Source organism: Alligator mississippiensis, chromosome 4 (assembly GCF_030867095.1).
Source record: "Alligator mississippiensis isolate rAllMis1 chromosome 4, rAllMis1, whole genome shotgun sequence".
In the NCBI taxonomy this organism is placed as follows: Eukaryota; Metazoa; Chordata; order Crocodylia; family Alligatoridae; genus Alligator; species Alligator mississippiensis.
In genome coordinates, this window is record NC_081827.1 from 3,997,542 (window position 1) to 4,010,869 (window position 13,328).

The 13,328-nt window shown below is 54.9% G+C and overlaps 1 protein-coding gene across 2 annotated transcripts in view; it reads right to left on the bottom strand.

Annotated features, from left to right (window-relative positions):
- TNPO3 (transportin 3) overlaps positions 1 to 13,328 on the bottom strand; it is a 69,678-nt gene continuing 56,350 nt past the window's right edge. For both annotated transcript variants that reach the window (XM_014601243.3, XM_014601242.3), the window contains exons 18-23: positions 12,565 to 12,659; positions 11,078 to 11,234; positions 8,160 to 8,327; positions 6,856 to 6,968; positions 2,572 to 2,663; positions 1 to 1,147 (exon numbers count right to left, since the gene is read on the bottom strand). In XM_014601243.3, coding sequence (XP_014456729.1) covers positions 2,603 to 2,663; positions 6,856 to 6,968; positions 8,160 to 8,327; positions 11,078 to 11,234; positions 12,565 to 12,659 — 594 coding nt within the window. In that variant the 3' untranslated portion in view covers positions 1 to 1,147; positions 2,572 to 2,602. The remainder of the gene's footprint in view (positions 1,148 to 2,571; positions 2,664 to 6,855; positions 6,969 to 8,159; positions 8,328 to 11,077; positions 11,235 to 12,564; positions 12,660 to 13,328) is intronic.

Genomic DNA, 13,328 nt, shown 5'->3' on the forward strand with positions numbered 1-13,328 from the left:
TTTGATTCGGTTTTTTTAAACTTAGTTTTGTTTTTATTTGTATTGTTCTCGAGATGGCTACAACACCAGACGGAACAGCATGCGCTCGAGTCTTAACGCCTGCACAGTCTCAGATCTTGCCCATGGGAGATCCCCCCAGCCAGTCGTCTCCAAGCGTGTGTCCATAAAATCGTCAGCCCCATCACGGCACTCTCCTCTTCCCCGCCTCGTGGTAAAAAAAAACAAAACAAAACAAAAAAGAATAAAACAAAACAAAAAAAAAAGCCCTAAATAAAGCCATTTAAAATTTTTTAAAAAGCAAAACAAAAAAACCCAAACAAACAAAAAACTAAAAAAAAGGGAAAAAAAATAGAATATATATAGCAGTCTCTTCCAGGCCGAGTCTCCTCCGGCAGAGTGATGGCTCTCGGGTTTAGCCAGGGGCTTGTTGTTCGAGGATGGGGTGGGGTAGAAACTTCCACAGGTCCAGACGTGCGCTCCACAGGGGCGAATCACAGGATCCCCATGGCGGTCTCATGCCACACAGCAAAACCAACTCCTGGCCAATTCAGCTCCTTGCTGTTTGGGTGGAGGGAGCTGGCAGGGCGGGGGGTAGGGTGGGGGGGGGGCGTGCCAGGGAAGCCGCCCAGGGCATGCCCCCCTCCCGCGGCAGACAGTTGGTTTTGCCCGAGATCTGGAATCCCCACGTTCCCTCGCGTAATTTTTTTTTTCATTTCACAGAAAGTTTTCTACTTTGTTTTGTGGTTTTTGTTTTTTTTTTTTTCCTTTTGCTGTCAGGCAAATTGGGTTTTTTCTTCCTGTTTCTTTTTTTTTTTTTAATTTTCTAAAATTTTTGTGTTTTTTTTTGTTTTGTGTTTTTTTTTTGTTTTTATTCTCTTTGCTTTTTGTTGTTTTAGCCAGTCCCCTCGGGGAAGAAGCGCCCCCCCGCAGCGCCGGAGGTGGGGCTGCAGCCATCTTTAGTCGCGTCTGAGTTGCCCTCTCGCTCACAAGCAGGAACTTCACTTGGCTTGCTCTGGCGGCGAAGCGGCTCCCCGGGTTTGGCGGGACGCGCTAGAGCGAGTGAAAGCCCTCGGCCACAATGAAGTTTGCTGATTGTGGGACACGTTCTTGTTTGCGTTATTTCCTGTCTTCTAATCAAAAGACATTCCTGGAGGTGGGGAGGGAGGGGACACAAAAAGTGCTGTCAGTGTTTCTACGGCGCATGGAGCGACCCAGGCCAGGCCGAAAGCTCAGTGCCCCCGGCTCCTAGCACCACGGCAGGACATGGCCGAGACGACATGCCCTGTTTCGTGCACGTTCGGCCCGGCAATGTGGCGGTGACATTGTCCCGGGGTGCCTTTCACACACAACCTGGGCTTCTGCTGTGTCCAAGAACGACAGCTGCCCCTGTCTCATAAGGTGCCCTCGTTCCCAGTATGGATACACAGAACATGGGAATCTTATTGCCTTGGCAGTGACGTACTGCCGGTGTCGTGAGGCCCCAGTCTACCCAGTGACTGCTAAGAAACGGTAGTGGTGAAGGAGCCGGAGGCAGCGAGGCTGTGGCTGAGACTGGGAGCTGCCCCATAACCAAGAGGTGACACAAGCCTTCCTTGCTCTTCACCCAACACCTTTAAGTGCAGGCGAAGGTCTCCAAGTGAAACCTCCGGCTGCCTGGATGCTAGCTGTGCCCATGCAATCTTCTCTTGGCCCAGCGAAGCCGCTTCAAGGGACAAGAGATTTTAGACCCCGGCCTACTGCTCAGACTGACACGGATCTCGTGCACACCATCCACGAGGAGCTGAACTGGACGCATCCTACTCCGTTCCCATTAGTGTCACACCCATAACTGGCTTGTCACTGTGCAGGAGAGGGGGTCAGGATATCAACCCATGGCCAGATCCTTTCAATCCGGGCCCCCCCCAGTGCAAGCCAGAGCACACGCAGCATCTGCTGATATTTACTTTACAGGTAGGGTTGCCAGGCTCTGGCCTGGGCTCCCAAGGGAGGTGGTGCTCTCTCCTACCGTGGGGACCTTCAAGAGAAGGCTGGACAGGTATTTGGCTGGGGTGATATGATCCCGGCACCCGTTCCTGCCTGAGGCAGGGGGACGAACCTGATGATCTGTTCCCTTGCGACCCTAAGCGCTATGATACTATGAACAGCTACCAGGCGAGGCCTGTTGGCTTCTCTATCAGCACCAGGCCAAGCAAACGCCCACAGTCAGGGCTTGCTCTCAGGTGGCCTCCAGAAGCCTGCCTTTCAGTGGGCTGGGATTGCTCCCTTTGCTCCGAGACGGCAGAGCGCAAACGTATCCAGGACATGCACCCACTGCAGGGAGGAGACTAATGTCCACCAGCCATGCCTGGGTCTGCTGCAGGGCTCCACAGTGGGCATTCAAGGGTTAGCAACCTCATGCAATTGTTGACAGGCTCCCACCCATCTCCAGTGACGAGGGGGTTACGGCAGCACCAGGCTCAAACCCACCTTCTCAGGAATCACTGTGATGGGGACAGGCTCAAGCCAGAGCAGTGCTAATGGTACAGTGCCCCGGCCTTCCTGGGGCTGGGGCACGAAAGGCATCTCACTCACCTGGGAGACAGGCTCAGTGCAGGAGCGCAAGCTATCGGAACAACCGGGTGAAGTCCCTCAGAGCCCAGCAGACCTGTTTACATTCCTCCGCGCTGAAAGACAAGGGGAGGCATTAAAGGGAAGCCTGGCAGCTAAGGGGGGCGGAAACATTACGGGACGCTGATCCCACTGACTCCTTCCTAGAGACGGTGCCGCCTCACCACACCCACCCTCCCAGAGGGGAAGCCCATGCGCGAGCTGCTGATTTTCCAGTCCGGCAAGCTGCCGCAGGTGCTAGGGCTGGGGCGGAGAGCGTTCCACACCCGTTTCAGCGGGGCAGGGCACTGGTGAACCTGCAACAGCCCCGAGTGGGCAGCGTGAGCTCTGGGGTGCGAGCCAGGAGCTCCGACGTCCCAGGGCACTGCCGAGGGGGTGTCACCGCTCGGTGTCGTGGGCTCTGGTTCTGCGCAAGACTCGGCCTCTCTTGACTAACCTGTGCCTTGCCAAGACAGGCACTGAGCAAAGGGAACTGTGAATGTTTTCTCAGTGGCTTATGCGGCTAAGATGCCACCACCGCCTTGCTAACATGCCTCAACCTGGAGCTGGGGGACCACCCTTCAGGGCAGGTTCAGTCGTCACGGCCCACTTGAATCCTGGCATCCCCGCGGAGGCTGCCAAGGACGTGGGCACAGCCACATCTTCTATGTCCATGCAACCCTGAGTCACCCACGTCACGGAAGTCATAAAAATCGTAGAGCAGTGGGGCTGGAAGAGACATCCAGGGGTCACACCTAGTGCAAACCCTTGTCCGAGGCAGGATCAGCTCTGTCCAAACCATCCCAGGCAAATCCATAATCTAAACTCTTTGTAAAACTACCACCAACCCTGACACAACAGACATCAACCTGACCCAGCCACAGCAGAGCAGGGGGACCACAGCAGCTGACATACTGCTTCTATTACAACTTGTATAAGCTCAAAAGATCCCAAGCAGAGGTCGTGCCCCCCCTTGAGAGGAAGGCAAAACCCTACCAGTCCGTATCAATCTGACCATGGGGTACGATTCCTTCCTGACCCTAACATGGTGATGAGTGTAACCCTGAGCAGAGGGGCAAGGCTCTCTAGCCAGGAACCTCCGGCTTCAATCCCCAGCAGGAGCACTGGCACACCAGTGAAAATCCCCAGCCTCGGCTGCAGCCAACACCCAATGCTTATGGGAAGCTTAAAAACACCATGTCATGTGGAACAGAAATGGGGGGTGGGAGGCAACCAGCAAAGCCATGCCTGGGAAATCCCCGTAGCAGAACACAGGCATCACTACACCCAGATCATCCTCGACCTGTGGCTGCCCAACCTCAATCTCAGTCGCCACTGGGCCTGCTCACAACTGCCTGGCAGGGGAGGCTTTGGCTAGTCCCGACCCAGACCGGGCCAGAAGTCGAAGGGGTGACTCAGAGGGGACGCCGCTGAGTTCGGGAAGCAGGAAGTTCAGCCGGGTTTCCAGGTTAAGGCCACACGAGGTGAGAACTGCATGCCGAGGCGTGAAGAGGCTGGGGAGCTTTGCAGCTGAGTCCCGAGGGGCAGGCCGGGACTCGCCGAGCTGGTCTAGCGCTGCCACCCGGGGCGGCGGGACTCTCCGCGGCAAGTCTGGGCACGGCGGTGGGGCCGTGCAAGCAGGGGCTGCTGAGTCATGGGGCACAGCAGACCGGGGCGAGGGTTGAAAAGCCATGTGCTGACATGCAACGGCGGATTAAACTGGAGGGGAAGGAGCCTCCAAACGCTTCCTGCTTGGGATCGGGGCAGCCAGTCACCAGAACCCCTGGGGCTCCGCGCCTCTGGGACTCGTGCGAGAGAAGAAAAACCTGTTGTTCGGGGATGGTTTAGGAAGGGGAAATCCAGCCCCCATACCCGAGTGCCAGCTTTCTGTGATCCTGGTCTCAGAGAGCAGCCTTGGCTTGAGCCAGGGTTTACTGAGCTCAGAAATGCACTCTTCTCCTTGGAAAACCAAGGGGAAACTGAGGCACACAGGTCAAGGTCGCTCCAAAAACCCTTGTCGGGGTTAACCATTACAATCCTGGTCTCCAGTGGCTGAACCACAAAAACTCCTTTCCGCCAAAAGACAGGATCTCAGACACTTGAAATCAAAAGGTTACTGGGGTGCGGAGGCTGCGTTTCCAAATCATGACAGCACCCGTTTAGCAACACTTTGTCTTCAAGTCTCAAGGAGCCAGAAAGCTTTATACCGCATAAGCCAAACGTGCAGTCACAGAACAGCTGTCACTGCAGGGGAGGGCATGAGGGAATGAGCCACCTCCCTCTGTTTAAGGCAGGCAGCAGCGAGCACTAAGATCTCCTCTGCAGCACCAGCAAGCAGACTGCAACGGTATCTGGGCAGAACCCCAGAGCTGACGCACTGAACTCAAACAGCAGGGAGAGTCGGGAGGCCCGTCTCTGGGAGCACTGTCAGAACAGGACAATCGAGTCAGGACTGCTTGACGAGCACAGGCTGGAAGAACTGGGATTTGGTGTAAGGAGAAGGCCGAGGAGGGATTTGCTAACAAAAGGATGACAACAGACTATGTTCCGTGTCCGCGGGGGCCGGGACTAGAGTAACGGTCTGAAATTGCACAGGGGAAACTGAGGTTGGAGATCGGGGAGAACGCTCTCACTACGAGGGTGGTCAACCATTGGAACAGGATACTTACAGATTTCAGAAACACCATCCTTGGGCGTTGCACAGACCCCTGCCTAGGATGGTTGAGATGGGGCTGATGCTGCCTTGAGCAGGGGTTAGACTAGGCGCGCCCCCCGTCAGCCCCGCTGGCCTGGCTGCACTACGATTCTAAGGGCCTTGTTACACGGTAACTTTAGGTGGCTTCTGGAGCTCTCAAGCCTTGGACCAGCTGCACATTAACACCTTTTAAGTAGTTCAAAGCACTCGTTACGTAGCTTAATGTTATGCCACTCCGGGGCAGGATTATCTCTAATCCACCTAATTTTGTTCCTGTTTCATCAATTTGTGGTCATGCTCCGCAGCTTTTCTGCCCAAGCTGAAGTCCTCCTGCATCCCAAGAGGCTGCGGTGCTTCCCTGCCAGCGCTCGGACCAGCTCTGCTCCCAGCAGCCAAGCCACCCAGCCAACGGCAGGCGAGAGCAGGACCCAGGGCTTCTCATGGATCCCTGCCAGGGTACACAGGCACTCTGCCTGCACAGATGTTGTAACGGGGTTGCCAGAAGTCACCCAGCTGGGGACATGCTCTGTGGGTCTCTGCTGGCAGAACTGCTTCCAGCAGTGTGCTTCTAATGTAGACGAGCCCCCAGTCCCCAAATCTTGTAAGCCTGGCTTCACACAGGAGCAGCGAACCTGTCCTATCCCAAGCTCCTAGTCCGGGCCCTGCTCACAAAGCCTCTCGTGGCAAGTCACAGCTGTGCAGGTCAGGGACAGTCGGAGAAGGTTTTTTAGCTTTATGTGCGACTGCTCCGCTAAGCTGATCAACACTAAGCCAATTAACTTTTATTCAGCTTAAAGCATAAGGTCTGAACGACCCCAAGGAACAGTAGCATTTTCATTCAATACCATTTCTCTATCCTTTAGACATTGCCGACACCCAACCAACCCGCTCTTGGTCAACACTGAAAACTTGGAAGCACTAAAAGCCACAAGAAAGCTTAATTTTTGAGGTGCTGCTTCCCATGAGAATCTAGTGGTAGCCACAAACCCCAGTACCGTGACAACACACCAAATCTAGCCCCGGCAAAGAGAAGCCAGATGAGAGCATCAGCCCTTTGATTTGTCTAGGTAAAGGCCTGGTTTGAGCTGGGAATGACAGACTGGCAGCGAGAGACCTGAACCCCTGAGGTCTTATCCTGGCTGACAGATTTCACAAGGCTCTCGCTAGGTCACTGCAGTTTTGCTCCGAGTCTCAGGTTTCTACCCTGAAAACTGATCGCGTGCGCATGTGCGTTTCAGTGATGATGGGGCTTATATTATGCATCACTTCCTGACTTGATTTTACATAGAGCCATGCTGTGTTTTACCAATCAAGAATTGGCACCTGATGCTCACAGTGCAAAGGGAACAATTGGGACTGCTTGGGGCGCTGGCAGGGGCAGGAACATCAGTGCTCCGAGGGATGCCCCACTGCCATTTCAGGAGAGCGATGTGTCCAAAGACAGTGTGCAGGCAACCTACACCAAATCACCTAGAATAATTCATCTGCTACTGGCCCTGGGTGTGCACGGCCATGACCCCCGAGAGCAGCCCCTCCGCACCCTGCCTGCGTCACACCCGCCCAGCGCTGCTCACCTTGTGACCTGCTTGTGGAAGTCTGTGAGTTGTTTGTGTGTCACTTGGAGGGCTCCCCCCGAGGTTTCCTTTGGTAAACCCTTCAGTGAGTTCTCTAGCCAGCGACAAAAGGTCTGAACAGAGAGAAGGGGAGGAGCAAGGGAAGAGTTAACATTGCATCAAGGGACCACGGATCAGGTTGTAGCCCTGAGGCCTGCCACTCAAGGTGGCCAGCTTGGTCTGCTGAGGGACACCTCTGTTTAAGCCTCCCCTTTATCTGCAAGCACTATGCACAGCCAGAGTGATTCATTCCTAGCAGTTCCTGAGCCCGCCCGAGCCTGGGGCCTCTCTCAGCCCAGGAGGGACAAAGCCCATTTAGGGTGGGCCAGAACCGCATTCCTTGTAGTAGCTGCAGCATGGCAGCGGTGCCATCATCATGCTGATAACCAGCCCCTTCCTGCTTTCCCCTGACTTGAGAAAATGAGAAGCAAATCTGAAGACAGGGAGATGGAAGGGTTGACCACGAGCTATCCTGGAACTCAGAGCATCGTGTCAGAGGAACTGGAGGAATGGGGTAGGGCAGGGGTGCTCAACCGCTCTCCCCATGGGTCTGGAAATTTGCGGCTGGAGGAGTGGTGGCACTGCTCTCTGCTTCCAGATCTCCTGATCCAGGAGCCCTGGGTCCTGAACACTGGACACAGCAGCATGCATGGCTGGATGGAGGTGGCACTGGGACCCAAGGCCCAATCCTAGCACACGGGAGAGGTGACAGAGGACAGTGCCTTACCCCAGCCCCACCCCCAACCTCAGCAAGCAGGGGGCAGCGCTAGCCTCCCAAGGCCCAATGCCAGCATGCAGGGGGCAGGAGGTGATTGTGTCAGGCCCCTAGGGCCCAATCCTGGCACACGAGGGCAGGAAAGGGCAACGCTGAACCCCCAAGGACTCAATGCTGACATGTGGGGGGTGGTTAGAGCCTCCTGGGACCCAATCTCAGCATGAAGGACTGGGAGGTGGTGGTGCTGAGCCCCAATCTGGCCTGCAGACCCGCATCACACATCTGGCTTACAGGATCAAAAGGTTGAGCACCTGGGGTAGGGCACTAGCTGTATGTGCTGTAAGTGGGGAGGAATCGTTCAAATTTAGGCTGGTCATGTTGGCACTTGGGGTTCTGACAGCAGTGAAGTCCTATCAGCCCAAACATCCGAACTCCCAGAGAGGGTTTCATCACACCCCTTGGAAAAGCTCCCTGCCACCACCCGGCTGCCCAGCATCTTCCCATGGCAGCCAGGCTCTACGCGTTTGGGAGGAAACTCGGCCAGCCTTACCGGCCTGTCGATCTGCATGATCTCCCAGAGCACCTCGGCGACGTCCGGCAAGGTGTAGGGTGGCAGGCAGAAGCAGCACGTGTGCAGCAGTTGGCTCACGAGCTGCTGGCCGAGCTGGTTCATCACCTGCCCAATCAGCTCCTTCCGCAGTTCAAAGTCCTCCTCGTGCTGCAGGGGAAGGGAGAGAAGCATGTGAGCCATGCTGGGTACGGCAGCCGGGAGAGCTCCCCTCTCAGGACCCTGCCACGTGTTCAAAATAAAGCTGGACAGAAACCAGCTATAAAGCTTTCACACATTTTCAAGCTCTATCTTTATAGCTGGTTGGCTCCTTTTATAGGAAGACAGACATTTTTATGGTCTGCTAATTACTTTGCATGTGTGGCTACTCTAAATTTATTGTGCGATTAACTAGTTAATATATGTTGTGTGTGCCAGGGGCCTCAGATTCCTCCATCCCATCCGACCTGCTCATGGCCACACATACAGGACAGGAGGTGGAAAGACAGCGCTGTGGGTTCAAGATGCCAAATGCTTCAGCCATGGATAAACAGCCTCACATACAAGCTATGTCCATTGCTTTTCGCTGTATGTCACTTTAGCGGGAGCCAGGATCCAGCCCTGAAGGTCAGGAGGGCAGGTCACAGCAGCTGCTGCTCACCCCTTCCCTCCCTGCAGCACCGTTGGGTGAACAGCAGTGGTAAGGAAGGACCTGCAGAAGGTGGTCTAGTTCAGGGGTGTCAAAGATATGGCCCAGGGGCCAGACCCAGTCCACCGAGCCCCCTTATCCAGCCCCTGGTGGTGCTCCTGGGTTTCACAGTTGCCCCATGCAAGGTGCTGGACAGACCCCACATGAAGGGCCCAGGATGCAGGCTGCACATGGCGCCCATTCCAGCAGGTCTGAGACTTCGTCGTGTGCGGTGCCTGCTGTAGCTAGTCTGGGATGCAAGTCGTGAGCAGCACAGGTTTCAGACCAGCCAGAGTGGGCACTGGATCTGGCATGTGGGGGGCAGGGAAAAGGAAGAGGATGGCTGGATTGGAGGTCCCATGCATGCCTGATCCAGCGCCAACCCCAGGCTGGCTGGAGTGGGCACCGCATTCAGCTTGCATCCTGGACTGGCTGCCACATGTGCCGGATCCAGCATGCAGGGGCCTGATACAGCCAGCAGGGCTGGCCCCATGCCCTTCATCTGGTCTGCCCCACTCATCCAGCTCACGGGGCCAGGTCAATTTGACACTCTTGGTCTAGTTAACAGTGACGACATGGCAGGGCAGGCTACAGCAGCCCTGCAGGCGATGGACGTCCGAGTCCCACCTGGCTTTGCACGGTTGGTCAGACAGCTGCAATTCCCAGAGCCATATAGGAAATGCAATGAATGCACAATACCAGAATCAGGGGTGGACCCAGAGGGGTGCGCTTGCACCACCCTTTGACTCCTCCTCCACCCAAACTTTAACACCAACAGCCAGGCAGTGGCAGCAGCATTTCTAGTCCAGTAGCAGTGAGGGAGTCAACTGACTTCATGGCTCATTATCATCTACCAGATCCTTTTTACATTAAACTTCATTTTGCAGATGTTAACTCTCCTTTTTAACAGTCTTCACATTCCACCAATTAAGCCACCCTTTATTCTGCAATTCTGCTGTCTGTGAGATGCTCCTGGTAATAAACCCCTTATTTCACAGGCCTCCAAATTGTTTTTAACTCACTCCAATGAAGTTATATTTGTTTTTGCTTCAATCTTAAGATGATTCATGTAGCGCTGGCCCCTAGTGTGTTAGTAAAGCTTCTAGTTTATTTTTAACTGGAGAAAAATAGGTGTTGTGTTCTATGTGATGATGCACCGCGCCATCCGCACCCCACTTTTCAAAATCCTAGCTCTGCCTGTGACCAGAATATCCACGGTAGGGTGGAGGCTGAGAGTTTAACCCAGTTCAGAAGGGCATTAGATCAGTTCCAGGAGAAAACACCCCTCAGGGGGGATCAAACAGAAGTCAGTCCTGGAGTAGTGTCTAACTCAGAACTTCCTGAACCTCTCAATGCTGGAGGCTCCCGTGGGAGAGAACCGGGGGGGTGGAAGATTCTGGCCAGGTCCTGCTTATCCTCCCCTTCAATATCCACTTTCTGCCACTGTGTGAGACAGGGGAATGGGGTACACCAGGGTGCTCAATCCCTGACCTTCAAGCCAAATCCAGCCTATGACCTCGTGTCACCTGGCCCACAGGGCTCCCTCAGGTCTGGAAATTTGGCGGTGGGATATTGGTGGCACTGCTCCCCCACCACTAAATTTCTGGACCCATGGGGAGCCCTGGGTTCTGCACCCTGGATCAGTGCCCAATCAATCCCAGCACGCAGAGCCAGGCAGGGGTGGCACTAGGCCCCAAGGCCTAATCCTGGCACATGAGGGCCTGGGAGGGAGCAGTGCCAAGTGTCCTCACAGTCTTGGCATTTTGGACTGTAAGGAAGTGATGCCAAGCCCCCTGGGGATCAACCCCAGCATGTGGGAGGGCAGGAGGGGGCAGTGCTGAGCTCCCAGGGGCCAATGACAGCACACAGGGATGGGAAGGGGTGAGGATGAGCCCCAAGGCCCACTCCTGGTGCTTCATGCAGGGAGGGCCGGTACCATGTGGGGCAGGATCTAACCCGTGGACTGGCCCTACTCCACTTATCTGGCCCAGGGAGTCTAAAAGGTTGAGCCCCACTGGCCTAGATGAACCTGCTCTGATCCCATAAAATGGCAATTCTTATGCACTTATTCCCCTTCCCCTGCAGCAAGCCAGAACTCAGCAGTCCCAAGTCAACCCTATAGGCCTGGAAGCAGATTCCTGTCCCGATGGAGGAGGGAGACATGCGTGAGAGGGAAACGAGTCCTTGTGAACATGTGTAAAAGCCCCTGGCCCTTCCACCCCACGTCACTCACGTCATTGGCGACACCAGTGTGGACCAGATCCCGCAGGAACTTCATGACGCTGCAGTTGGCGTCCCGGTGGTCAAGGCTGGTGGCAGCGATGGCCCACTGGAGGATGGGGATTATCACCTGGCTGCGCAGCAGGGTGACTGGGCTGCGCTGGATGAACCTGAGGGAGGAGAGGACAGATGCCCATGGAAGTCACAGCAAGCATGGGGGGTTGCAAAGGGAGCAGGCTGACTGGTTGACTGCCAGACCCTCCCTAGAGAAGCCCCTCTTGACAGACTGGCCTGCAGGGCCTTGCTTCCTTGCACTCAGCTGCCATTTCCCTGCCCCAATACTCAACCCTCACTTCCTTGCAGGGCTGCCATCACAGTCAGCAACAGCAAGCCCCCTTCCCACTGCCCTGCTGACTCACAGCCCTGCCACAGCTCAAGTTGCTTTGCTCTCTCAGGGAGATAAAGTTACCCTCTGTGCAAACTGCCTCAGTTCCAGCCACCAGGAAAGCAGAATCCAGACCACTTCCCAAACCCCAAGCCAGCTTGTGCCACAGAAAAAATGTCTACAGCAGGGGTGGCGAGCCCTCAGCCAGCGTCAGGTCCAGCCTGTGGAGCCAGATAAATTACATCCCCAATCTACAGCAGCTGCCTCCCTTCCACCCCCATGAGTGAGCCCTCGATGAGCACAGGCCATGAAGGTGGTTTTCTTTTGCTGGTTACTGGCTCTGCTGGTGCAAAGCCTTGGCGGCTGCTATGACTCTGAAGAACTGGGGGGCACCCAGAGTTGATGGAGCCAGTGCACAATCCAAATCCCATCATCAGAGTCGTCATAGAAAAGTAGGGCTAGAAGGGACATCCAGAGGTCATATCTAGTTCAACCCCTGCCTGAGGCAGGATTATCCACATCCAAACCATCCTATACACATCCATAATTTAAACGCTTCATAAGAAGAGTCAAGCCTAACACAACACAAGGCATAACACCTGAACCTGCCTAAGGGAAAGCAGGGGGACCACAGTGGCCAACGTCCTGCTTCTATAAAAGGCTGTCAATATACACTCAAGAGATCCGAGGTAGAAGCCATACCCCCTGCTACAGAGGAAGGCAACACCCCCCCCAGTCCATACCAATCTGACAATGGGGTAAAATCCCTTCCTGACCCCTAATATGGCCACGGTCTGACCCTCAGCAGAGGGGCAAGACCCTCGTCCGGTCAGGAACTCCAGCTTCGGGACCAGCTGGAGCACTGGCACACCCCATATTTATCTGCAGATGTTGACCTGGTGCCAAAGCAAAAAAATACCAGGTCCGTGCTACAGTGATACCACCACCACCCATGTTGTATGGAAGTTGAAACCACAGCAAAGGAATCTCAGCAGTATTCCTGCGCATGGCAGGGGGGTTGGACTCGATCTTTTGAGGTCCCTTCCAGCTCTTAATTTCTATGGTTCAATGAATCTATGGGTCTGTGGGAAGCCAATGGAAGGGACCCCCCTTACCTGGTTGCTAGCCGGAAAAGGTCGTCCACAGTGTCAGGATGGTTCTGGAGGCCGTTGGGATGCTCGAGGAGCTGGAAGGTGGGTACACATAGCGCCTAGGAAGAGGGTTATGGGGAGCAGTTAGCAGTTAGCTACAATTGCAATTTAATTAACACTCCGTGGTCTACAGACACAACACAAGACACCATGTTAGTCGTGGTGGGGGCAGTTTGCAGGGAAGGAAAGATGGGAGAGAACAGGTAGAGAGAAAGAGAGAAAGACAGAGCTTACTCACTATGCTGGCCGTGGGCTTCAGCTGACAGCAAGCCCAGTGACAGGCTGTTAAGGGGAGCCCAGGGAAGGGGTCACCCAAGTCTCAAGCCTGCCTCTCCAAGTGGAAGCTGCACAGCGGATGCAGAAGCCCAGCAGTTTAAGGCACACGCTAGTCAGACCTCTCTGCAGCCACACGTGCTCTGGACTTTGCTAATCAAGGTCAAGCCACGTGACAAACAGCAGTGTGCCTGACTGCCCCGGTCTGCAGGTCCAACTCCCCATTTCAGACAGGCAGACCCATGTGTCAGGGCTTCCCACAGGGCCTAGTATCCCAGCTGCTTCCCTGCTTTGCTACCCAGGCTCCGTTCCCCACACAGCTGCCACCACAGACCTGTCCAAGGCCAAACTATTGCACAGGAAGCCTGGACTAGCACCAGAGGGCTGGATTTCTGGCACAAATGCTTTCTTCAGGGCAGCAGCTCATAAGATCCAAGAAATGCAATATTAATCTA